Raw genomic sequence first — 27,147 nt, forward strand, 5'->3', positions numbered from 1 at the left:
CATGAGTTTGAAGGGCTTAACATGGTACCCAGAAGGGAGTATGTTCTCAATATGTGTCAGTCAATAATAATTCCAATAAAATCTCTACTTGGACGACCTACGAGTACCTTACACTCAGTATTGCTTGCCCACAAACCAGCTCCCTGGCCTCACTTTCTAGTTCCCTTACTGGAGTTAGCATTCCTCCTACATGTCCTCGGTGGTCTGGTCACCTGGATTCTATTCTGTTCTTCCCTCGTGTGAACTTTCTACCATCTCCTCATGCCCAAGTTCAGCCTTTCGTTATGTTTTCCCTGGGCCCCCTGACATCAGCGCTCCTGTTCAATCCCTCTCCACAGAGCCACCAGATTTAGCTTTTGGATTATGTCACTCTCTTCCTCAGGAACCTCCGGTGACTCCCCAGTGACCACTACTAATGTAACTACACACTCCTCACCCTGACGGTTCAGGTCCTCCACACTATGGCCTGATGCACCCCACCCCCCTCCTCCCTGTCCTTTCCCTCTCCCAACTCTTCCCCTCGGATGGGACATCACTGTCCCCACCACCCTCTTGCTCCCCAGGGTATGCTCTGTCAACAGAACAGATTGTAGAGACTATCCTAGGCAAAAAAAAAAAAAATAAATAAAGGAATCTTTTGATGCTACCCTCAACCCACCAATACACTGGTCTACTCAGTCAAGGTTCTCCAGAGGAACAGATTTATATATAGAATGTATGTATATATACATGAATTGGCTCATGCAATTATGGAAGCTGGCAACTCAGAAATCTGCTGAGCTGGCAGGCTGAAGACCCAGGAGCACCAATGCTGGATCCATTCTGAAGGCCATCTGCTATAGAATCAGGATAAGCCAATGCTGCAGATGAATTCCAAAGGCCGTCAGTTGGAGAATTCTCTCTTACTTGAGAGAGGCTGGTCTTTTGCTCTATTCAGGCCTTCAACTGATTGGATGAGGCCCACCCACATTATGAAGAGCAATCTGCTTTGCTCAAAGTCTACCAATTAATATGTTCAACTCAGTAAAACAACACCCTCACAGAAACACCCAGAATAATGTTTGATCAGATATCTGGGCATCGTGTGGCTGAGCCAAGTTGACTCATAAAATTAACCATCACCCCACTCATACTCCTCTCAATGTCTGCCCTCTTGAAAGGATCATAAAAAAGTCATCCACCTTGAAGACTTCAATGGGGCATTTTGCGTCCCAGAAATATTTACACTGTATCTCTAATTGTGGAATTTCAGCACTGATTTCCTATGCAAAGGAAATATGATTTTGAGTGGGGTGTAGGGGTCCAGATTCCTGAAGCCTGTGAAGAAATCACAGCACACTGGCATTTCAGCCAGCTGGCTGCTTTCCCTGCCTGACATTCCTGCTAGGCTTGGTTCACTGTTTTCCAGCTTTGCCGACAGTATGTACAAAAGTTAATTTCTAGCCTTTCTTCAAGCTCTCTTTGGTCCCAGCACAGCCGTAAGAAAAATTGTGAAGTAGAGCAAAATACAGGGCATGAAACCAACCAGAAACCACCAAGAGTACTCATCCGTGAGAGGAAGAGGACCTCATTGCCAGGCCAGTGGGGAAACAAGAGACCCCTGGGCTCCAGGAGCTGAGAAGTGGAGCCCAGGGTGAAGGGGTGTGTGTGTGTGTGGTGTGTATGTGTGTGTGTATGTGTGGGTGCCTGTGAGTGTGTGTGTATGGGTGCCTGTGAAAGTTTGTGTGTATGTGTATGCATGGGTGCCTCTGTGTGTGTGTATGCATGGGTGCCTGTGAGTGTATGTCTGTGTGTGAGTGTGTGTGTGTGTATGTGTGTGTATGTATGGGTGCCTGTGAGTGTGTGTGTGCATGGGTGCCTGTGAGTGGGTGTGTGTGAGTGTGTGTGTGTGTGTGTGTGTGTGTGTGTGTATGAACCCTGACAGAAAGAGCTGGACACACATCTTGCCCTTCCTCAGGCTCTGGTGTTTCAGGTGTCTCTGGCCACAGCCTGCTCAAGCTTAGTCCACTCTGCCCTTCATTTTTGCCCCTTTGCCCATGACTCTCAGATGCCAGGATCCAGGCTCTGAGCCCTGGTTCCTCACCATTGCCCTGCCCAGGATGCTCAGTCTCCTCAGGGTGTTGGGGAATCTGCTATGGGGCAAGACCCAGGAGGCCAGGCTTCTCCTTTTGGTTTGTCTCTACATCTGCCTCAGGTTCTTCTATCACAAAGTGACTTAAAGCTAGTTGATCTGCCAGCTTCTCTTCTAGCTCCAACAATGTGTGAGTAATTATTTTGGAAAACAGTGAAATTTAATGAATCAGTATATCAGGATGTTTCAGCTGCAAATAACAAAACACTTGGAATAAAGAACTAAATGACCGGGCTGATTAATCACAGCAAACCTGCAGGTCAGAGACAGGTGATGCCAGGATTGGTGTGGAATCTCTGAGAGATCATCAAGGACTCAGGCCCTTCCACCTTCTCTCTCTGCCTTCTTCACGGCTGCCGCGGTCTTCCCTCATGGCGGCAAGATGGCTGCAGTGGCTCCAAGCTTCCATTCTCATGTAGCAGCTTCTCAAGTAGGAAGAAAAGGGGTAAGGGTGAAATCAGTGAGGAAAAGCTTTCTCAGAGCTCTAGTAGCTTCTTTCTGGGTCTCTGGTCAGAACTGGCTCACAGGTCTAATCTTAAACCAATCACTGGACAAAGGGATGGGACGGACCAATCATGATACATCTATGTGGGCCTGATGGATGTACGAACAATTGAAAACTTGGGATTCTGTTAGCAAGAAAGGTTTGGAGCAGCTTTTTGGTGGGTTACACTGTTTCTTTCAGGAGAAAGAAACAGTGTCTGGCTGTTGTAGCCAAAAAGGGAATTTATTGGGAAGAAAATATAGGGTGGGGCCTGGAGGAAATAGGCAGAAAACAGCAGGAGCTTTTGAAATAAAAGCTTTTCAGCCAGAATGGCCTGGTACAGACCCCTCATCACTGGGAAAGAATTCTAGTGCCTCTGTGCCTTGCATCACTTGTTCAAGACAAGTCTTGGCAGAAGTAGCGTATTGAATCAGGCTGGGGTTCAGGTGTATGACCTGGACAGCTGGGTGCAGAGAGGAGCACCTGGCCTGTTTAGTGTCCCAAGTAGGCACCTACCAAGACCTTATCCAATGGGAGATTCTCATCCAATAGGAAAGAGGAGTTGGAAGCTGCACAGACAACACAAAGCCAGACAGCACAGCTAATATCCAGGAATTAGAAAAGCCTCTGTGAAGCCTGTGGCTTGGGAGATGCAGTCCTTGGGAAGCAGTGGTTGGCCTTATTTATTTCCACCATGATTAATTACCAGGAAACAAAGTAATGACTATATGCTCCATATCATTTTGCAAATCTTATTAACTGTTGGGTAAGTTCAATTTATTTACAACACTAATATCTGTTTATGTCAGCCAAGTTGGCAGTGTGGTTAGCCGTTGGCAACTTCAAGGAATTAGAATATGGTTAAAACAAACAACAAACATTAGAAGGAACATCGTCTCTGAGGAGGCTGGGCTGGGGAGGAGTTTGATCTCAGGGCCTTAACTGCAGCTGCTTCTCCCTTGGGTCTTTTCTGCAGCTCCGTGCCCCCACCCCTGCCACTGCCCTCCCCCACCCCGCCCAGGTAAGACATTGATAGGAGCAGAGGCTCCGGAGGGGCCCAGGTTACATCTCCAGTGACTTGGCGATGGGTTGAGTTGGTTAGGAGGAGAGAAGCAGGTGGTCTTGCATTTTACAAGTTCTATTGAATTGAGGCAAAATTTCTGGTCATCTGTAGGACCTTCAATTAAAATGAGGTGAATACAAGTTTACACAGCCCTGTTTCATCAGCCCTGAATGCAGGGACCTGGGTCTGGGATGGAGGAAAGGATGGGGCAAGAGTGCGGACAGGGCCTTCCCTGGTGGCACAGTGGTTGAGAGTCCGCCTGCCGATGCAGGGGACACGGGTTCATGCCCCGGTCCGGGAAGATCCCACATGCCGCGGAGCAGCTGGGCCCGTGAGCCATGGCCTCTGAGCCTGCGCATCCGGAGCCAGGCTCAGGAGAGAGGCTCAGGGAGAGGCCACAACAGTGAGAGGCCCGCGTACCGCAAAAAGAAAAAAAGAAAAAAGAGGGCGGACAGCCAGTGATGCGCGTGCGCACAGTCACCGCTGCCCAGAACGGCGGAAACCGTGTGCGTGGGCGGTTGGTCCAGTCAGCGCCGGCCTCCTGCGATGTTCGTTGAAGTGAAATTGGGTCCTGGTGCCAGTCTAGTCAGCCTTGAGACTCCTGTGCCGGCTGTTCCTTCTTCTGGAGAGGATGAAGCCACGGAGTCTGCTGAGGTAATGGCCTGGATTTTTTTTTTTTTTTTTTGGTGGTACGCGGGCCTTCCACCATTGTGGCGTCTCCCGTTGCGGAGCACAGCACAGCCTTGCCCAGGTGGAGCCATGGCTGTGTGTGACAGCTCAGTTTCCATCTATCCACCAAACCCAACCTTCTCAATGACCCCGTGAAGTCCTGCTTTCTTCGAAGACTCCTTTCCAGACTGTCCTGCCCCTCCTAGACCTCGCACCCCAAACTCACTCTCTCCCCCACCATCGTTAAGGCAAAGGCGTTTATTTCCCCACAACACTGAGAGGCCCGCGTACTGTAAAAAAATAAAATAAAATAAAATAAAAAAGGAAACTTTCTATCGCTACCAAAATCAGAAAAATCTAGAATCCCTTGCCATGTAGAACACCAGAAATAATTTTAGTGAAAACCAAGTACTGTGAATAATTTCTGGATCCAAACTGTTGCTTGCCTGAGTTTGCTCTGCATTAGAAAAGGGAACTGGAAAGTCTCAAAGAGGAGCTCAAGACCAGCTCCAAACAAGACCTTCTCCTTGGTGTCAGGAGAAGAAAGAGACCTAAAAAGATAAGAACACTCCTGCTGTGGAAGTCTGCAGTCGTTAATTTCTTGTGCGTGCGTGTTGGTTTGAAAACTGGCCCCAATAGACGGTAGGCTTGGAGAGACGGAAGAAAGAGGCAGCCACTCCAGACTGGTAGGAGGCAGGGTTAAAGCGCAAGAGAACTTACATATGAGGCTTGTCTTGAGTGCTGCAATATGAGTACATCTCTGCACTTGCCCACCAGAATCTCAACAGTTTACAGAGAGGCCTTAACAGGATTCAGACACATATACACCGTCCAGATGGTATAACACTTAACTGCTGCATCCTTGAAGTAGCTCCTAGTGTGAGAACAGTGGGTGGAATGTACATTGCAAGGACAGGGGAGGGAGGAGCCTCAGATTGCCTGGGTCCAGGTCACAGGTCCACAAGTGGTCACATCCTCTCGGTGACCTCTTCCAACAATGCACCCACTACAGTCATCTCATATACCAGTCCCAAGCACTGGGAAACGCTATTATTTTAAGGTGAGAAAATTGAGGTCCATTGCTGGGCAGTGAGTGACTTGCCCAAGGTCACAGGGCTGAAAAGTAGTGACTTTTATTTGACAAATCCTGTGCCCCGAGCCAGGATGTGAGGATCCAGAAGAGGGAGAATGAAGGCAAGTACTTTCTTTGCCCCTATGGAGCTTACTGTCCAGTGGAGGAGAAGGACTAAATAAATAATCAGACTGAAAAATTAAATAATGATAATTGCAGCAAGCATTATAAAGAAAAAGCTCAGGAAACTAGAGGATCTTGCAATGGGAGAATCTACCTGGACTTGGGTGTGGGGGGGTCATCAAGTGGGCTCTTAAGGAAATCACATGTAGGCTAGAGGTGAAGGACAAGTAAGAAGTGGCAGGGAAAATGTTTTAAGCAGAGTGACGTGCATGTGCAAAGGTCCCGAGGCCAGGTGGCTGGCGCAGTGACAGAGGAGGAGAATGGGTACATTTAAAGCTGAGGGAGGAAGGAGTTCAGGTTTCCTCCACAGCAATAGTTTTCTTCAACTCTGGACTTCTGACTCCTAGGGAGGTTTATTTCCCCTGTCACACGTCACCCTTTGGTTAAGTCACTTAATCTCTCTGAGCCTCTGTTTTCTTTCTTTTCTGTAAAATGGATCAATAGTAATCTACTGTATAGGCTCACATGAGAATTAAATGAGATGTTCTTTGTAGACCAAGAAGTGCCCTCCAGTGTTAGCGCAGTTAGGTAAATTGCTTTCCTTGTGCCGAGGGGCCAGCAGAGGTGCAGAGAGGTGAAGTGACTTACTAGGATCACACAGCTACCAAGCCAAGACCCTTCAGGGATGGACACAGGAGGAGCTTGCTCTGGTGATCCTCTTTTACAGGTTAGTTTGGAGGGGCTAATGGATGGAAGCCGCTGGGACCAAAAGACCTCTGGTCGCTTGGGAGAGAAAACTCCTCAGAAGAACTTGTTTCCCAGCTTGAAAAGGAATGGACAAGGAACCGCAGCGCAGCCCAGCGGTGAGTGTGTGGAAGATGGGCGCTCAGCCCAAAGCTGGGTCAGCAAATCACTGGACCCCAAATACAACCACGCCCCTACTCCAGGCTCCACCGCCACAGTCCCCTCCCTGTCAGCTGACCTCACTAAGCATTAGCAGGTCGGGCTCAAGATGCTTTTCCTCCCAGATGCTTTGCAGGTTCCAAAAGGATATTGACAGAGGGGGAACCTCTCCAGGCTCCCAGAAGGAAGCTCGGATGGTGGGATGGAGGCAGGGAACAGAAGGACTATTTTAAGACTGGGGGTGGAGAGGTAGGTATGGTCCATAACATGCAGGCAACTACTCACTTACTACTTAACCTGAGTGATTAGTTTCCTGGCTTTTAGTTTTCTTATCTGTTCAAGGGGTGGGGGGGGGGATGCCATTAGCCCTAGCTCCTCATAGCTTGTGTGAGATGAGAAAAAAAAAAAAGATTTATAGAAAAGAACTTAGCGAATTTCTTAAAAATGGTAAAATTTCCAGCAATATCAGTTACCCATAGGATTTCAGTCTCTTTCTAGTCCTGCCCACTTGCCTCACTCTTGCCCTCTCTGGCATCTCTGGAAACTTCTGTGAAGTGCTCAGAGCCTGAGGAACCTGGTTTGTGAAACTTTGGTCTAGAGAAATAAGCTCTCTAATAGGATTAATTAAACCCGGGTTAAACATAGCCCTGCCATCGAGTAGTTGATGACCTTGGACAAGTCGCTTGACCTCCCCGGAGCCAGGTGTTTCAGGGCACAGACAAAAGTAGCTCTGTGGAAAGTTACAGGGTTCCCCTGCATACTCTATTATTTTGTGGTGATTGTTATAGGTGGCTAAATCCCACAAATTAGAAGGAGCCAGAGAGAGACCGAGTCTGCTGGCTCCCATAGCTGAGAAGGTAGGTCTGGCCTCAGGTGTGGCTGGATCCAGGACTTGAATGACGTCCAAATTCTTTCCCTCCATCTCTCAGCTTAGCTGTTGTCTGGGCACTGGTCTCTCTATAAATGCCTGTCCTGTATCATGCCAACTCAGCAACCCCTACTACCATCCACATAGACAATCCCAAGGAAGGCCATTTGTTAGCTGGCTTGAATCCTGTGCCTCTCAGGGGCCAATCCCATGGCTGGAGAGCAGGCCCCATAATTGGTCGTCCCTTCAGAGCCACACAGGGAGGGGAAGAGCTGCTCCCCAAAGGAAAGGAGTATGTTTTGCAAAAGGGGTAAGTAATATGAGCAAATCAAAAGAGCAGCTCTCGCTCTCACCCCGGGCATATCTTGCTGTACGGTGAGTTTAAGTACAGCTGAAGTGACTTTTGAGTGGCAGAATTAATTCAAAAGGACCCTGGAGGTCTTGTCCACCCTCTCCCAGCTCTGGCCTCCCCTGCCAGCCTGGGAATGATAGTCACCCAGTGTTAGAGCTAGCACATAGAAACACTCTCCAGAACAGTTTGAGAATCCGTGAACAACTGACAGAAAGAGAGGAGGATGGCAGGGTTGTAGAGAGATCTGGTTCAGGCATTTTCTAAGCTGACTCATTACACACCAAGAGAACTTTGGTTTTATTTCTCAACTATTTTGCAGCCTTTGGGGGAAGGGAGAGGATGTCGTCTTAAGAGGTCACAGACCAATCTGTCTGCTGGCCAAGTCAGGGTCACAGGTGTGTTTGGCCAGCATGGTGTCTTGTTGTTTAAGGTTTTTTTCTTTGTTTTGTTTTTGGAGAAGTCACCAACATTTAAAATGTTGGAGATGTCACAGGAAAATGTGGAATTTTGGCCTCTCTTACAGTAGAATGGCAGTACTGGGCCACATCCCTGCATGGCAACAGGAGGGTGGATCTGGGTAGCAGCTTCCCCATTGAACAGGGCATGTGAGCTGCAGTCGCCACCACTCCCTTTGATATCCCCCAGCTTGCACCTGGCCACTCACTCACGCCCCCTGCCTTGGTCTGTGGTCATTTTTGGGTCCTGCACTAAATGGCTTTGGGGCCACAGACCAAAGACCAGCCACCAGTCTAGAGACCTTCCCTGATGGAAAGTGAGACCAGCTAGAAAGGAAGAAGTTTGTTCCCAAGCCTGCAGGCTGAACACAGTGACTCAGAATTTTGGTGTGAGCAGCTAGAACAGAACAGAGCAAAACATCCAGCGGGAAAGAGGCTTTCACAGTGGCCTCTTCACCCACCCCATTTTATGGATGGGAACACCGAGACTCAGAGGGAAGGGCATTTGGACCTCGGTTTTCCTGCTCAAAGGCCAGGTTCTATCAACCAAACCAAATCATTTCCTTCCTTCCTTTGCTTCCTTCCACAAATCTTTATTAATAGCAAGCAGTAGGCCCTTTGCACACATCACTCCCTCTGTTTTTTCCCATTCACTGGACAAGTATTTATTGAGCCACTTATGCATTCAGGTGCTGAACTCGGTGCTGGGGGAAATACGAGTAAAAAGAAAATACAAGCAGGAAGCCTACCCACCTGGGTCCCACTTTAGGCGGGGCCGGAGGCGGCGGGGGCGGGGCGGGGCGGGGCGGGGCGGCGGGGTTGGCCCTGGTTGGCACTTGCCCAGCCCAGTGGGTGTGCAGCAGCAGCTGAGTCAGGACCAGCACCCAACATCGGGCATCGAGGCACGGTGCGGACGCCGCGCTGGCCTTGCCTCCGACCCGGACCGACCCCAGGCAAATTGTGGGTGCCAAGGAGAGGCCACATCTCAGGGCTACGGAGGTGACAAGGGAGAGAGGTGAGCGCAGGGTTAGAAAAATGGCTGAATTGCAAATCCCGGAAGGGGAGGCTGGGGGGTGGGGGTAGGCTTCAAGACAGGGGTAGAAAGTTAACATTTGCCTATTTCTTAGCAAACCGGGTGGTAAAGACTGGTTCCTTATAGCCTCTTGTGCTAAAAATACCACTTTTCCTTTGGACTGCCTGCTGAGATTTGTCCCTCCCCTCCATCCTGAGGAGATGCTGAGAGGATTCTTGAGGGGAAGGGAGGGAGGGACTGGACGTCTGGCTTGTGGTGGAGGGGTATTCACACTGCTGGCTGGGCCTTGGGGGTAAAAAGGCTGACTTCCGGGGTCTCAACCCACCTCTCTGAAAAAGGAGGCCCAGGCACACCACCGATCCTTCAGCTAGTTCAGGTGGAGTGGGACTAGGCGGTTTGCTTTGCTGGACAACAGGAAACTTGTATCTGTTTAAACTGGGCCAAGAGACTAGTTGCACCTGGTCCTAGTGAAAGCAACCAACAGGTTAAGTCCAGTGTCACGAGGAGATCTTGAAAAGTTCAGTCTATTCCCAGGTAGTGAGTGCTTGATTCAGTGCCTGATCTGTGCCAGGCCCTGTTCTGATGCTGGGGATACAGCAGTAAACAAGACAGCCGTGGCCTCTTGTTCCAGAAAGCTGCTTTTTGGTGGAGAAGACAGATAATTGCAAGTTGAAGTAAATGCTGGGACAAAAAACAAGGGACTGGGATAGAGGACCAGAGCTCCTTTAGTTGTAGCCTGCAGGGAAAGTGTCTTTGAGGAGGTGATGTTGAAATTGAAGTCAAGCCTTGGGAAGAGCGGGGCAGAGACATTCCAGACCATGGAGAGTCTGTGCTGAAGTCCTGAGAAAGGTAAGTTGTGGATGTGTCAAGGAGCTGAAAGAAAACCAGAGAGGGACTTCCCTGGTGGTGCAGTGGTTAAGAATCCGCCCGCCAATGCAGGGGACACGGGTTCGAGCCCTGGTCTGGGAAGATCCCACGTGCCGCAGAGCAACCAAGCCTGTGTGCCACAACTGCCGAGCCCGAGTGCCACAACTTCTGAAGCCCGTGCACCTAGAGCCCGTGCTCCGCAACAAGAGAAGCCACCGCCATGAGAAACCTGCGCACCGCAATGAAGACAACGCAGCCAAAAATAAATAAATAAATAGATAAATTTAAAAACAGACAAAGAAAAAAGAAAACCAGAGAGGACCAGGATGAAGTGGGGCGGTGGGCAGGGGCCAGGCCGTGCAAGACTGTGTCTAGGAATGGAGAGTTTTTATAAAACCATTGAAGGGTTTTATGGGAGAAGAAAAAAAAAAAGTCCACCCACCTGGAGGTCTAACAGAACAGATAAGAAAAGGAGAGAGTTGGAGACAGTGAACATGGCTATGAAGGCAATGAATTAAATGGTGTGATACGATGGGGAGGGGTGGTCAGGGGTAGCCTTTATAAGAAGGTAGCATCCTTTTGGCATTCAAGACCCAAATAGCAAGACGTGAGCGGCAGGCATGCCCAGCTCACGAAGGAGGCCAAGTCACAACTCTCCAGAGATGCCAAACTAAACAACAAGCTGGGTCAAGGGGTGAGGGGCAAGACCTTGACGTTGTTAATGAGGGTCTGGGTACCTGCACTCATCAAGGGTTTTTTTTTTTCCTTTTTCCTTTCTTTTTAATTTTTGGGTGGGGGGCTTGGGGCTCACAAAGAGGCTGTCTGTGAATCGTGAGTCAAGATCTGGGCTTAAATCCCTGCTCTGTCCTCTATGTGTGACCTCGGGCACCTGTCACACCTCTCAGAGCCTCAGTCTCCTCCAAGGTAAAATGGGGACCCCATGACACCCATGGGGCAGGGAGGTTGAGAGGAGTTGATGAGCTTGTGTGTGTAAAGGGCTGATCCCAGTGCCTGGCCCTGGGTCCCAGCTCTGAAAACAGCACTGAAATTCTGATAACCCTGTAAGTTGTCAGAGCTGGAAGGGACTCAGAGAGTGGGGCCAGCCCCATCCTTTTGCATGTGAAGACAGAGAGGGGAGCAGCCTGCCCAAGGCCACACAGCAACTGCACTGTCAGTAGCTGCATCACTGCCAGCCTCTCCCTATGGCCTAGAACCAGCCTGCTTCCAGAAAGGCCCTCTGGCTTCCTCCCCTCCCTCCTTCCCCCTTCCTCTCCCTGTGGCCTCTGATGATGATCATGGGCCAGGGAGGGATCTTAGGCATCATGGCTGCCTGAGCTTCCATCTGTGGTTTCACTCAGACCAGGTGTGCCAGGCCCACAGACCTCATCTGTGATTCTAAACCCATTCTGAACCAGTTCTAAACTACCTCAGGGCTGGCTGGTTGTGGAAGAAGGGGAGGGCTGCGTAAGGGATCAAAAAGTTCTGGGCTCTGAAGGTTGGGATCAAATCCCAGTTCTTACACTTCTCAGCTGTGTGCCCTTGGACAAGTTGACCTTCTGAACCTCAGTTTCCTCATGTATGAAATGGGGTTACACCTGAGGGCACTTCTCCAGGGTTTTTCTGATAGGGGCACTAATCCCATTCCTGAGGGCTGCACCTGCATGACCTAATCACCTCCCAAAGGTCTCACCTCCTAATACCATCACACTGGCGATTAGTTTCAACATGAATTTGGGTGGTGGTGGGGGGGGGGGGGAGACCTAAACATTCAATCTTTTACAAGGACCCAGAGCTGATTTCTCCTCTCCCCTAAGGCACACCAAGGCGACAACATTTAAAAGGAAAGGAAACCACGGTGCGGAGACCCCAGAGACGGAGACCCTCCTGCAGCAACAAGGGGGCAAGAGGGGCCCACTGCTGAGGGCCATCTGGCAGGTGGGCCGCTCCACCTTCCTCCTGGGGACCCTCAGCCTCATCATCAGTGATGTCTTCAGGTTCACGGTGCCCAAGCTCCTCAGGTGGGTCCAGGCCTTGGGTGCCTCGCTGAGGCTGGTGGTCCCATTAACGGCGTCCTTCCAGGGCCAGGGGACCTTCAGCCCTCCTCCTGCCTCTGCCTAGACCTCTGGTGCTCAGGGCACTGAGGGTGGGTGAAAAGGATACTCAGGAAGGACCAATTAAACAAGAAAGTGAGTGACCTTGGGGAGGGAAAACGAGTGAATTCTAGCCTGACTCTATCCGTTTGCTTTTGCTATACAACAAAGCCCCTCAAAAGTGAGGGGCTTAGGGCTTCCCTGGTGGCGCAGTGGTTGAGAGTCCGCCTGCCGATGCAGGGGACATGGGTTCGTGCCCCGGTCCGGGAAGATCCCACATGCCGCGGAGCGGCTGGGCCCGTGAGCCGTGGCCACTGAGCCTGCGCGTCCGGAGCCTGTGCTCTGCAACGGGAGAGGCCACAGCAGTGAGAGGCCTGCATATCTCAAAAAAAAAAAAAAAAAAAAAGTGAGGGACTTAAAGCCACTTCTTTAGCTCATGATCCTGTGGGTCAGCAATTCAAGCTGGCTTCAGCTGGGTGATTCTTCTTTTCTTGGCTGGGTTCACTCATCTGTCTGCAGTCACCTGTGGGGCTGGCTGGGGACTGGCTGGTCCAAGACAGTCCCAGCTGGGATATCTTGTCTCTGCTTCGGTGGTCTCTCATCCTCAAAAGGCTAAATCCGGCTTGTGCACGGGGCCATTTGGCAGGATTCCAAGACAAAGCAAAAGTTGCATTTTCTCGTGAGGCCAAAGCTGGTTGCACAGCCAGCCCAGATTCAAGAGGTGGCATGTTAGTGTGTTAGGGCTGCCATAACAAAGCACTACAAACTGGGTGACTTTAAACAACAGAAATTTTTTTCTGGTGCTTATCTTTTCTACTGTTCTTTCTTTTCTTTTTAAATTGAAGTACAGTTGATTTACAATGTTGTGTCAGTTTCAGGTATACAGCAAAGCGATTCAGTTATATTGTACATACATATGTCAATATATTCTTTTTCAGGTTCTTTTCCCTTATAGCTTATTACAAAATATTGAGTAAAGTTCCCTGTGCTATACAGTAGGTCCTTGTTGGTTATCTATTTTATAATAGTAGTGTATATATGTTAATCCCAAACTAATTTATCCCCACCCCTTTTCTCTTTGGTAACCATGAGTTTCTCTTCTATGTCTATGGGTCTATTTCTGTTTTGTATATAAGTTCATTTGTATCATTTTTTTTAGATTTCACATATAAGTGACATCATATGATATTTGTCTTTCTCTGACTTACTTCATTTAGTATGATAATATCTAGGTCCATCCATGTTGCTGCAAATGGCACTATTTCATTCTTTTTTATGGCTGAGTAATATTCCATTGCATACCTATACCACATCTTCTTTATCCATTCAGTGGACCTGGAGGTTGCTTCCATGTCTTGGCTATTATTGTAAATAGAGCTGCAGTAAACACTTGGATGCACGTTTCTTTTCAAATTAGAGTTTTCTCCAGATATATGCCCAGGAGTGGGATTGCTGGATCATAGGTCAACTCCATTTTTAGTTGTTTAAGGAACCTCCGTATACTGTTCTCCATAGTGGCTGCCCCAATTTACATTTCCACCAACAGTGTAGGAGGGTTCCCTTTTCTCCACACCCTCTCCAGCATTTATTATTTGTAGACTTTCTGATGATGGCTATTCTGACCGGTGTGAGGTGATACCTCATTACAGTTTTGATTTGCATTCCTCTAATAATTAGCGATATTGAGCATCTTTTCATGTGCGTTTTGGCCATCTGTATGTCTTCTTTGAAGAAATGTCTATTTAGATCTCTGCCCATTTTTCAATTGGGTTGTTTTTTTGATATTGAGCTGTATGAGCTGTTTGTATGTTTTGGAGATTAATCCCTTCTCGGTCACATCGTTTGCAAATATTTTCTCCCATTCTGTAGGTTGTCTTTTCGTTGTGTTTATGGTCTCCTTTGCTGTGCAAAAGATTTTAAGTTTAATTAGGTCCCATTTAAACAACAGAAGTTTTTGTCCTCACGTTACTGGAGGCTAGATGTCCAAGATCAGTGTTGTTTCTTCTGAGGCCTCTCTCCTTGCCCAGACAGCTGCCTTGTCGCTGTGTCCTCACGTGGTTTTTCCTCTGAGCACATGCACCCCTGGTGTCTCCTTATGTGTCCAAATTTCCTCTTCTTACAGGGACACCAGTTGTATTGGATTAAGGCCCATCCTAACGGCCTCATTTTAACTGAATCACCTCTTTAAAGGTCCTATTTTCAAATACACAGTCGTATTCTGAGGTACTGGGGGTTTGGACTTTAACATATAAATTTTGTGAGGACACAGTTCAGCCCCTAACAGGTGGCGGTAAAAACTTCACCTGTTGATTGGTGGAGACGCAAGTCACGCTGAAAATGAGTGTGGACAGTGGGGGAAATGATTGCAACCATTTTTGTAGAAAACAAAAAAGAACCCCATACTGTCTGGTCCTCCAGACCTGGCCAGGCTTAGGCAGAGGCAATAGCCATGGGTGCCCTTTCTCACCAGCCTCTTCCTGGAGTTTATTGGTGACCCCAAGACCCCGGCCTGGAAGGGCTGTCTTCTCGCCATGCTGATGTTCCTCTCTGCCTGCCTGCAAACACTGTTCGAGCAGCAGCACATGTACAGACTCAAGGTGCTACAGATGAGGCTGCGAATGGCCATCATGGGCCTGGTGTACAGAAAGGTGAGCCGCAGGGGAGAGGCGTGGCCTTTCCTCTCTCTCCATCCTGTCCCAATTCACAGACAAATGTTCCAGCCAAGAAGTGGAATGTTCCTGAACCGTTACTGTCATCAGTGCCTAAAACCACACTCATTCATCACTTTACTCATGTTTGCCCACACCACACCCTCACCTTCTTGGCTATTTCTGTAAGGCTTGCGTGATCTGACCCTGGCACCTCTTCTAGCTGATTACGTCACACACTTCCTTCACACTTCTTTCACTTTCCTCCGGCCCCACAGGTCTTCTTTCAGTTCCTCAAGCACGCCAAACAATCTCCCACCTCAGGGCCTTTGCACTTGCTGTTCCCACTGCCTGGGCACCCTTTCCACAACTCTTCATGTAGTGAACACTCACCCCCCTGAGGATAAAGGGCTAACCTACGGGCTCTGTGGAAACTGGATAAAGGTGGACTGTCAGCTATTTTACCCGGTAACACTGCTTACAATTAAAATGACCCCTGACCCCTTGGTAAATTGCATCTGGGCTGAAAGTTCTGCCAATGAACTATGATACCCGGAGGTAAGCCATAGCATTGGGCTTGGGCTTCTCTCTGCAGTGATTCTTGTCCCCTTGGGGGACCTTGGAACCGAAACCTGTGAGGCTGCTGCTCTAAGAGATGTTGGCCCCTCTGGGGTCTGGAGCATCTGAGCAAGGCAGTCCTGTGTAAGCCCCTTTCTCTCACACCTGAGCTGTCACTTGGGAAAGAAGGGGGCAAAGGGATCAGCTCCTGGGTGGCCGTGTAGCTCCTGAATTTCAGGCCACATCCCCCTGAGCACACTGGAGCTGGTGTGGCCTGTCCGGTCTCGGGAGTCCACACATGGAGCTGCAGGAAGATGACCCGAAGGCTTTGCTCTTCCCATCCCCACCCTTGGGGCAGCCGCCTTCATCACCTGATGAGGTCATACCCCTCCACTCTGCCCTCTGGGCTGCTTCTGTTTTAACTGTGTCTTCTTACTTTCTGTATCTGGTGCTTTGACATCTGGGGTCTTGCTGACCCTGGAGGGACTGCCCCTCTGTCCCTCCCAGGATCAGCCAGTTCCCAGAGATGCTAAGAGACTCATCTGAAAGCATCTCTTTCACATGCAAGCCAACCAATCCAGAGCTCACACCCCAACTGCCTCCTTTTTGGGCCCTAACACTCTAGGCCACTATCCCCTGCCTTAATCGCCCCGGGGCAGGGTACCAGACAATGAGGCCCAGCTCCTATGCCTAGAGCCCGGTGGAATTATTCAAACTAGCCAATCCTAAACCTGCTTACCCTGCCTGACCTTCCCATGAAAACCACAACAAGCTCTTGCCTGTGGTCCCCCCAACCCTGCAGCATCCTGGTGCTTCCCCAGTGGCCCCCTCATAGCGTGGGGTGCCCCCTCCTCTTGAGATCTGTGAGTATAATAAACCCTCTTGTCAAGGGCAGTCTTCTCTGATCTGTGGGCTTGCCGTGCCTGAATAATGATAAAAACCTATATTTGAAAACACTTCTTCATGGCACTCATCATAATTACTATTAAAGGATGAACTATGTACATCTTTATTTAATTTTGTCCCCCAGCTCAAACTCCACTCCGAAGAGAGCAAGTGCCCTGCCTCTTGATCACAGTACTCACCTCAGAGTGAGGCCCAGAGCAGGTGCTCGGTAAAGATTTGAAGATTTTTTTTTCAGATTTCTACACTCAATCATTGCCAGCTCACCACTTCACCCCCTCACTTCTTCCCTGACACACTCAGCAGAGAGAGAGAGGGGACTGCAAGTAGAACGTAGCATTCAACAGGTTGGAAGGGGTCCACTGTGACCCCAGAGTTAGGGCAAATTTGGGGCTGCCAGAAAACCAGCTTGGTGTCTGAGAGGCACACTGAATGCCTGCAGGGGTCAGTCTAACACCCTGTCTAGCCCATGTCGTGCCTCTGTCATCCTGGATTCCAATCCTGGCCCAGTCACTTAGGAGCCCTCTGGCTTTGGGCAAATTGGTCAATTTCTCTGTGCCTCAGTTTCCTTAGCTGTGAAATGGGGTTAATAATTCTGCATCTCACTGATTCTAGTCTCACGTTTTTTTTCTCTTTTTAACTTCTGAAATCAAGATGTTTTAATTTAGTTGGCATTGATGTTTTTTCCCATAGTGATACAAAAGTAGAGAGTACTTTATCCACAGTGTTTTAGATTGAATGAAATATGGCAGTACCCGCTCCATACAGTTGTCTGATGTGCCCCATCACGGAAAATGGTGAAACTGTTAGTTTATTGAGCACAGTGCCTAGGCTGTAGCGCTCAGCAGATGACCACCATTATCAGCATTATCACCATTATCAACTATTGCTTTCACCACTTGCTAGTAGTATGTTATTAATTGTTATTAGTCCAGTGCTTTAGGGGTTTCAGGGTATTTTCATTTTTGTCTTCTCCCTGGAGTCTCACAATGGGAGGTTAGCTGAGGAGATTTTATTAGCCCACTTTGCAGATGAGTGAACTGAGGCTCAGATGGTAAAGAAATCTGCCTCAGCCAGCAGGGGCAGCACAGCTTAGACCCCGGCCTGCTGGGTGGCTGTTCTCTTGCTCGGTCCAAGCCGTGGGCCTCCCTCCCTCCTGGGCCCTTCCTCCCTCGTGGTCCTCCCTAACTGCCCCTCACCCCCTCCTTCCCTCCCTCCTGATTCAGGTCTCCATCTTCTGCCCCTCCCAGGTCCTGGCTCTGTCCAGCAGCTCCAGAAAGGCCGGCGCAGTGGGGGACGTGGTCAACCTGGTGTCTGTGGATGTGCAGCGGCTGACTGAGAGCATCACCTACCTCAACGGGCTGTGGCTGCCGCTCATCTGGATCATCATCTGCTTTCTCTACCTCTGGCAGGTGTTCTGGGGCAGAGAGAGCTGGGATTTGAGTTGAATCTTCCTCACCCCCCCTCCCCCTCCTCCTCCTCGTTCTCCCCCTCCTCCTCCTCCTCCTCCTTCCTCTCCTCCACCCACTCCTCCTCCTCAATCCTATCTCCATCTGCACACTGCGGGCTGATGTAATGGGCAAAGTCTTAGACGAGGATGACCTTCACTTCACCTTGGGCTGGATGCTCACCTCTCAGGGCCTCAGTTTCCTCATCTGTATGATGATGATGGTGATGACATTGGCACTTTTTGGGTGTGATATCGGGGTAACAAGTGAGCAGATTAGGCATGTTTTGAAGTTACCAGTAATGGTAGGGCACCATCACCACCACCACTACCAACAACAAAAAAAAGGGAAAGAAAATTTAGGGGAAAGAATTTACTACTTGGTTTTCTAAAAGCATTAAGTAGCCAACCAGGCCAAAAAAAAAAAAAAAATCAGAACTTTTTCTAACTTTCTTATATCTGTTTTGTGGTGCAGGATTTTCTTTTTTCTTTTTAATTAAAATCACAGACTTTGTAGTGGGACTGCCTGGGTTCGAAACCTGCTTTCAGCACTTGCTAGTTGTAAAACCTTCCAGTAAGTAACTTAGCCTCTCCGTGCGTCATTTCCTCATTGGCAAAGTGAGGACTGTAATTAACTGAAGTGCCCCAGCCCTTGAGTTGCTGAGGAATTAAATGAGCTAATACCTGTGAAGCACTTAGATAGCATCTGGGACACAGCTATACCCTATAGGTGTTTAATTGTCTTGTTGGTTATGCATGGGGGTGGGGCAGTTCATCTGAAGATCTTCTTCAGCTCTGCTCCATGAGGGCTGGTTCCAGGCTCACAGACTTTTCTGTAAAGGAGCAGATTGTAGATATTTTAGATGTTAGGGGCCATAGGGTCTCTCTCAAAACTATTTAACTCTTCCCTTCTAGTGCACAAGCAGCCACAGGCAATACTAATCAAACAGGCCTGGTGGTGTTCCAATAAAATTGCTTATGGACACTGAAGTTTGAATTTCATGTAATTTACACATATCATGAAATCATCTTCGTTTGATTTTCTTCAATCATTTTAAAATGTAAGAACGATAAACAATCTTTGTATGGCTTGAGGTCGGCATGTAAACAGGTGGAGAGATCTGGCCCATGTGCTGTGTTTCACAGGCCCCTGGGTGAGTGTATCAACGGCATATTGATTGTGAGTGAGTGTGGAATGCTCCAGAATACCAGCTGTGTGTTATCATCATTATTGTACCTCTGCTACTGCTCCAGTGTCCCCACAATAAGGGCTTGGGGCCTGGACACTTTTGGACTTGCTACCTTGCAGTCTAGGACCTAGCATACAGAGGGTGCTCAGCAAGTGCATAACTGTTGGCTGTTATTATTAGAGAGAAAGGGAGGAAGGACAGTGGGGAAAATGCAGGGCAGTTAAACAGGCCGACCCGTGACTCAAGTGAAACTGCAGACAACACACCCATCACTTTCCCTGACTCTTGGCAGGTGGTCCTAACATCAGAAAGTCACCATGAGACCCTGGTAAAGGGGGAGCGGTAGGAATTGGGGTTGCTACCGTTAACATTTGTAGCATTTTTGCCAGAGAGAGTGTATTTAACCTTCTGTTCACATTCCTTTGACTATTCTCCCACCCCAGCTGTAGGCAGGTGTTTGCCTTCTGGGCACCTCTCCATTTGGCCACTGGGGGGCGCAGTTGCGGCATAAATGAAACACTGGCTTGCTAGGGTGTCAAGATTAGAAACTAAACATTCTTAGGGGCTGAGAGCTGAAAATGAGGCCCACAGACTGAAGAGGGGGGTGGGGCTCGTCTAGAGAATGGACCCAAATGACGTCAGGAGGAATCTCACATTACAGCCAATTAAAAATCATTTACCCTACTGTCCACCTCCACATTTTCCAGATAGAGAAATGAAAGAGGGAGGGAAGATAACTGTCCCAAGTCACAGAGCTGGGGGGTAGGGCTGCCAGACAAAATACAGGATGTCCAGTTAAAGATGAATTTCAGATAAACAGAAGAATTTTTATTATAAGTATATCCCAAACATGACATGGGATATGCTTATACTAAAAACTTATTTGCTGTTTATCTGAAATGAAAATGTCACTGGGCAGGCAGTTTAATATATTTATTTGCTAAATCTGGCAACCCTTGTCAGGGGATAATCATTGATTGTATGACACCAGCACTCACTACAGGCAGACTGGGAATAGCTCTATTTCCATTTAATGTGAGCAACTGCAGCTTAGGGAGGGTCAGTAACTTGCCCAAGGCCACACCAGTGTGTGTAAAGTCAGCATTTGAACCCAGATCCCGATTCCAGAGTCTGTCTTCACCGTTCTAGCCAGGCGCGGCCCATCTACGTGCATGACCCGTCTTGACTGTGACCCTGCCCCCATTCCATTTTGTGAGGTGCATCATTCCCCCTCTCTCCCATCCCTAACGGAGATGGACTCCATCTTCCACAGGTATTTCCATCTGAGGAGCCCATGAGTCCTGGTCTCTATAACCTGGTAGCTGCCCTCATTGGACTCTCTGACACCTCCCTGCCTTAGGGCCCAAGTCTGAGCCTCCCCCCACCCCCGTAATGACAGCTGGGCTTCTGGAATTGTCTCGTGACATCCTGCCCTTTGTCTCCAGCTTCTAGGACCCTCGGCCCTCGCCGCCATCGCTATCATCCTGAGCCTTCTCCCTCTGAATTTCTTAATCACCAAGAAGAGGAACCACCATCAGATTTGGTATGGAGAAACCCTTCTGAGTAGGGCATTCGAAAGTTTAATTAGTGGCTGCAGGAGGACTGGACGCTGGGTGTTCCAGGAGTGAAGGCTGGAATTCCAGGTGGGAGCGTGTTTATGGCTGCAGCGCGGGTCATGCCAGAGGCTAGAGGTAGAAGCCAGGGAGCCAGACGCAGCTCAGGGGTGGTCTGGATGCTCTCGAGAGAAGGCCAGCTAAGAGCTGTGAGCTCACTGAAGTCCGATAACCGGCTCCCAGCCCCCACCCCTCCCTCCGCTCAGTCTAGTAAAATTGATGCTCATCTCTGTAGTTTTGGAACATGATGGTAAGAATGCTGGTGCCTCGGGTTCTTGTGCCGGTCCTATCTCAGGCTTGTTTGCTTGCCTCCTTCCCGTGCCCCGGACAGGGCTTTGCGTAAAGAAGTGGGCTGGTGGATGACTGTTCTGCAAAGATCCCATGTGCGACTGGAGCAGGTTACCTTCTCTGAGCCTCAGTGTTCTTATCTGGAAAGTAGGCATATCGTTCCTTCTTTTCCTAATAACCAAACCAGCGTTCTTGTACTTTACCTTAAATAAATGTAATTTAAAGATGCCAAACCTTTCTGACATCACCTTTGTGCATAAAGAAAAGTGAAAAATAGAGAAAGGCATTGGCAATAACTTCATCACAAGTGCCGCGATGCTGATTTCAGAGTTAGTAAAATGTGAAAAATACACCACCTGTGTACCTACCATCTTGCCTAAGAGACGGAGCGATTCCCAGCAGCACTGACAGCCTTGTGTCAACCTCCTTGACCTAGCCTTTCCACCCTAGAGAAAACTGTCCCGAATTTTGTGTTTACTCTTCCCTCACGTTTAGCTACAGTTGTTTTTAAAACATGTACCCTATGCAATACATTGTTTGAGCTTGTTTCAGAATGGTTCCGTGAGTGGAATTGTATCCCATTCTTTTGATGTTTTTAAAAACCAGGAGAAGTTGATCTATGCTAATGTGTGTAGCTCATTTATTTTTCACTATTGAATATTGCACTCACTTCATAGTCTGCTGTATTAATTCTGTTGATGGAAATTTGGGCTGTTTCCTGTGTTTTGCTGTTAAGTTATTTTTGCTATACACATTCTCACAGTTGTTCCTTAGAACATGTGTGTTTCTCCAGGGTATATACCTGGGAAGGGAACGGCTAAGTCTAGGTGAGAGTGCTTGCTGTTCTGATTGCTAGCCACTACTGCTGCCCTTATTTCTGTCCACTGAATAGCCCGAGGGGACATGAGTCCCTGTTCTTGCTTTGTTTACAGGCCTTCAGAGGGAATAAGCATTTATAAAAAACAATCCGGGCATAGTGAAGGAGAGCTTCCCAGGCCATAGTCTGACTTTCCACCATGGCTGTGGGGCGGGGGGGCAAAGCCAGAAAGGAGTGGAGGCCAGATGGAGCACCGCTGTTGGCGCTGAGCATGTGTGTGAGGTGGGGCTGCGCTTGACTGGACACTGGGTCTCAGACTGTGGCGCAGCTGACCTCCCAGAATCCACTGTGAGGCTCCGTCTGGGCTTCGGGACCTAGAAAGTCAGACAGAACACGGCATGCATTCTCAGATTTTTATTTCAATTTCCGTAGGAAGCTGCAATGGGCTCTCGAGGAGTATTTCCCTGAGCCCTGGTTCCCTTTGCAGCTCCCAGCTCTAGGTCCTTCAACGGTCGCTGGCTCCGTGGTCTCAGATGTCACACCACCAGTGATTTCCAGGCCCTGGCCACTCTCTGCTGTCTCTGTGATGGCCTCCATTGGGGTTCCTTCCACTGCCTTCGGCGGGATGCTCACATATTCCTCGCGTGATGAGGCCACACTGTCTTTGTCGTAAGCTTGGCTCTGACATTCCTGAAGAAAGAGCCGATCCTGCTGAGTCTCTTGGTGATGGAACCTGAACTTGCTGTAGGTAAGCTCCTGCCCGATTTGTGCGAGGTCCTGGACTCGTTGGTGATGGGAGCACGGCTGATGGCTTTGTGAGCAGTGCCCTGCTTGTTGTCCCCCGGGCTGCCGTGGCCTTTCTCCTTTTGGTCGTCTCTAGTGGCTCTCCGGCTGCCTGAGCCCGGGCCGGCTGCTTTTTGGATGGTCTTGTTCCCCGCAGTGCCCCCAGTGGCTGTGTTGGTTTTACTTGCTCCTGGACCCTTGCTGGCTGTGGCTGCTATGGCCGTGCTCTGCTCTTCGGGGGCAGGAGACTGGATCTCTGCCACGCTCAAAGCACCCGCTGCGGTGCCGCCTGCCACCCCTGCTGTCTCCACCTTTGTCGTTGCCCGCGATGCTGACTCTTTGTCAAGCACTGTAGGTTTTGCTTTGGCAGTGGCCACATCGGACATGGTATCGGGCTTGTGGGAGTCCAGTTGGATCCCCTCCCCGCCAGCAAAAGCTGCAGACCCGACCGCGGCCACCTCAGAGGGCGTGTGGAGGCTCCTGATGCTCACCTGGTCCTCATCCCACTCTCCTTGGAAATCCTCCACTGCCGGGCTCCTCCCGTCCTCCTCCTCCTCCTCGAACAGAGTCCTGCAGATCATGTCCCCGGCTGGAACAGCGTAGGTGCGGCTGTGACCGTCCAATGGTGGTCGCAGGAGGTAAATCAGCTCTTCCCAGTAGGCGAAGAGGTCTTCCTGCGCGTCCAGAGGGGCACACAGCTGCAGGTAGAAGGAGCGGCCAGTGGCAAACTTCACGCGCAGCTGTCGTTTGTCACGATCGTGCGTGGAGATCCTCACAAACTTCAAGGGAAGGAGCCTGGTGAGCTCTAAGGTCTTGGCAACCTTGTGGCTCTTCCCCTTGGTGAGCTGGCTGTGCTCAGCGTGCTGTTCACAGCCGGTGGCCCGTCGGGCCAGCAGCATGATGTCTGGGAGTGGGAGGACGGGGCTGGTGGATGCGATGCCCACGGTCACCGTGCAGTCACAGTTGTGCACGTCAATCACGTGTCCCCTCTTCGTGATCTGGATAAAGTCGCTCTCGAATATCGGCGCGTACTTGAATATGTCGTATTCGCCGTTGTGCAGTTGCTGCTGCAGCTCCCCCAAGGTGCTTTTGAACAGGCCCAGCCCGGTGCTGCTCTGGGCCGTGTGATACGGGAGCAGAGAGTCCCCACTCATGGCTGTCTTCGATCACTGCCAGGCAGCGTGGTTAAGGCGGGCCCCTGGCTCTTCCCTCCCTCGGCCTAATGGGCCGAAGAGCAGAGCGAGCTGTAGTGCTCCTGTGTCACGCAGGCGGCCTTATGGCAGGTCTTCCAAGCCCAGCCCACAGGCCCCCACCTTTGCCTCAGGGTCTCCCAGAGGCAGGGGTGTGGGTAGGGGCACCGATGGTCACAGCGGGGACTCTGTAGGGCGGCTGGACCCCAGGCTGAATCTCTTCAAGTGTGTAGAGAGGTATGGTAGGCTCCCCCTCGGCCTCAGCTCACTTCCGCTTCTGGGTTTTTATCTCCCCAAGCGGCTGTGAACGTCAGTCCTAGTGAGAGAAGTAACCACTTTCTTGGCCAAAGGCCCTGGCACAGCCTATTTATCCTCTGATGCCCTTTGTGACCTATCACTGTCACATAGCTCTTTGCCTCATCCCCCAGCTGCCCCGCCCTGCCCGCCCAGTGCAGGGCCCCCATCCTCTCCCAAACGCGCTATTGCCCCCGCGGAGGACAGGCCCATCCTGCCAGCGACTGAGGTGGCTACTAGAATAAAAATGTCTTCAACTGGGAAAATTTTGTGTGGGTCCTTTTTCTTTTCCTCCCCCAGATTTAGCTACTGGATGAAATCTATAGGAATGTATGATGATGGGCTAAATTTGAACCATTTAAGCCCATGGTTTAATTGTATCGAATAACGTAGAGCTGGCGGTGGCGATCCTTAGTCTGTCCTTTCATAAAATCTCAGTAAACATCGATGGTGATTTTTAATAATAACATTAAAAATTGGTAGGAGGAGGCAAGAAAAGATAGAGACAGACAGAAGACTACATTAACTATTTAGGGGTTCTGGCTGCTAAGATCAGGAAAGGAACCTCAGATCCAGAACTGCCCTCCAAGCCCAGAAACCGTGAGGTCTCACCAAAGATTTCTCTTCTTGTTTTTTTTTGTTTTTTCCACTGCGTTGGGTCTTTGTTGGTGCACGAAGGCTTTTTCTAGTTGCGGCAGGCGGGGGCTACCCTTCGTTGTGGTGTGCAGGCTTCTCATTGTGGTGGCTTCTCTTGTGGCAGAGCACGGGCTCTAGGTGTGCATGCTTCAGTAGTTGCAGCACGCGGGTTCTAGGGTAGGTGGGCTTCAGTCATTGTGGCGCGTGGGCTCAGTAGTTGTGGCTCCTGGGCTCTAGAGCGCAGGCTCAGTAGGTGTGGTGCACGGGCTGAGTTGCTCCACGGCGTGTGGGATCTTCCCCGACCAGGGATCGAACCCCATGTCCCCTGCATTGGCGGGTGGGTTCTTAATCACTGTGCCACCAGGGAAGTCCTCACCAGAGATTTCTATGAGACTTCTCTCCTGGACAGTTGCACGTGCAAGCCCCTTACCTGACTGAGTGAGATGGGTTGTAGTTTTTTATGCTCAGCAAAGCCTAAGTAAATCAATGCCCACGTGGGAAGTCCTCAGTCATCTTTCAACTGCCCGTTCAAATGGTACCTCCTTTGAGGAGCCTCCCCTGAATTACCTAATCGAACCTATTCTTCCTTCCTCTGTGCTATTGTACAATCTCATATGTGTCTCTTTTACAGCATTAATCTTATTTTATTCAATTTTAAATTTACTGTATTATTTTTAAAATTTCATATTAATTTAGAATTATCTTGTCATTGTCTAGAAACCACAGTTGTCTTCAAATATGGTTGCATTAAATTTATAGGTCAATTTGGGGAGAATTGACATTTGATAATCTTAAACCTTCTAATCCATGCAGGTGATACTATCTAGTCTTTTATTTAAACATTTTAAATATCTCTCGGCTTATACAATGTATTATAAAAATTCACTGTAGATGTGTTGCACATCTTCCAGTAAATTTATCCCTAAATATTTGATGCTTTCTGATATTATTGTCAATGGGATTTGTAAGATTGTAATTTTCCAGTTGTTCGTGCTGGTTTATTGGTTTTTGTGTGTTGATCATGTGTCCTTTCACCTTGCTAAATTCACTTACTAATTCTAGTTTTGGTGTTTTTTTGTTTGTTTTTTTTTTAAGGATTCCTTGGAATTTTCTCTGTAGACAATGATGCTGCCTGTAAAGAAAGTTTTACTTTTTCCTTTCCAAACTGTGTGACTTTTATTTCATGTTCTTTCTTTATGCATTAGCTAAAGGCTCCAGCCTAGAATTGAATAGATGGGTTAAGAGCAGTTATCTTTTCATTGTTCCCTCTCTCAGGGGAAATCTTCAATCTTTCACCATAAAGTATGTTGTTAGCTGTAGTTTTATTTCAGAATTGACTTTTGTCAAGTTTAAGAAATTCACTTCTAGTTTTAGTTTTCTGGCATTTTTATCGTGAAGGATTATTGGTGTTTTTCAAATGCTTTTTCTGCATCTATTGAGCTGAATACTTGATATTTTTTTTTTTTTTTTTTTCGGTACGCGGGCCTCTCACCGCTGTGGCCTCTCCTATTGCGGAGCACAGGCTCCGGACGCGCAGGCTCAGCGGCCATGGCCCACGGGCCCAGCCGCTTCGCGGCATGTGGGATCTTCCCGGACCGGGACACGAACCCGCGTCCCCTGCATCGGCAGGCGTACTCTCAACCACTGCGCCACCAGGGACGCCCTGATTACTTGATTTTTAATCCTTCATTCCGTTAATGTGGTCAAGTACACTGATTGTTGTTTAGATGCTGAGTTGGCCATTCACTCCTGGGAAACCCCATGTGGTCATGGTGCATTATTTGAACATATTGCTGGATTCAACTGGCCAGAATTTTGTCAGGAATTTTTGTATCTGTATTTATGAACGATGTCGGTCTGTGATGTTTTTCTTGAACTGTTTTTGCCAGAATTGATATAAAAGCTTGTTTTTAATTAAAATTTATTTTTTAATCAAACTTATACATAATTTAAAATCATCAGATAGTGCTAGAAGGCTGATGGAGTAAGTAGCATTAGTTTCAACTACAGATAATTTGGAACGCCAAAGATTTGCACTTAAACAAGATATATATGTAGTCTCATTTAAAAGCAGTCTGAAAGGGAGGGAGTCAAGCTGGTATGGCAGCTCCACTGTGTCATCAGAGACCTAGGCTCATTGTCTTTTCCTGGTTATCCTTAGGGTCACTTCATATTCCAAGATGGCTGCTGGAGCCCCATTCATCAAGTCCATATTCCAGGCCATCAGCAAGAGAAAGGGGAAGGAAAGAGAAAGGTGGTCTGCCTCTCACTTTTACAGAGCCTTCCAGAAGTCCCACATGACCCTTCTAGTTATGTTTCTTTGGCCATCATTGTATCATATGACCACATCTAGTTGCAAGGAATGCAGGGAAGTGTAATCTTTTAGCTAGGTACATTGCCCAGGATTTACTGAGGAAGAAGAGGAGGATGGATACAAACATTATGCTGAGGCAAAAAGGCCAAGACACAAAAAGGGTACACACTGTATGATTCCATTTATCGGAAACTCTGGAAAAGCCAAATCTAATTTCTAGTGACATTACTGATTGCAGGTCAGGACTGAATGGGATGGGGCAAAAAGAAACTTTGGGGAATGATGGAAATGTTCTGTAACTTGATTACATGGGTGTATGAATTTGTCAGAATTCATCCAAATGTATACTTAAAATG

General features: G+C 48.8%; 2 protein-coding genes across 2 annotated transcripts; one reads left to right on the forward strand and one right to left on the reverse strand.

Annotated features, from left to right (window-relative positions):
• The first annotated feature begins 4,139 nt into the window (after window positions 1-4,139).
• LOC131754507 (ATP-binding cassette sub-family C member 6-like) lies at window positions 4,140-17,667 on the forward strand. The gene is given in 6 exon segments (XM_059060245.1): window positions 4,140-4,195; window positions 6,270-6,285; window positions 6,287-6,405; window positions 11,835-12,038; window positions 14,581-14,758; window positions 17,446-17,667. Coding segments are annotated over 6 exon segments (795 nt in total).
• Window positions 17,668-17,674: 7 nt separating this feature from the next.
• On the reverse strand, window positions 17,675-23,511 carry LOC136793514 (Golgi-associated RAB2 interactor protein 6-like). Its single transcript, XM_067024828.1, has 3 exons — window positions 22,516-23,511; window positions 22,117-22,264; window positions 17,675-17,805 (listed from the first exon to the last, which is right to left on the reverse strand). Exons 1-3 carry the CDS (start codon window positions 23,509-23,511, stop codon window positions 17,675-17,677), a joined length of 1,275 nt encoding a protein of 424 aa, XP_066880929.1.
• Between the last annotated feature and the right edge of the window lie 3,636 nt (window positions 23,512-27,147).

This window comes from Kogia breviceps, chromosome 1, assembly GCF_026419965.1.
Source record: "Kogia breviceps isolate mKogBre1 chromosome 1, mKogBre1 haplotype 1, whole genome shotgun sequence".
Classification (NCBI taxonomy): domain Eukaryota; kingdom Metazoa; phylum Chordata; class Mammalia; order Artiodactyla; family Physeteridae; genus Kogia; species Kogia breviceps.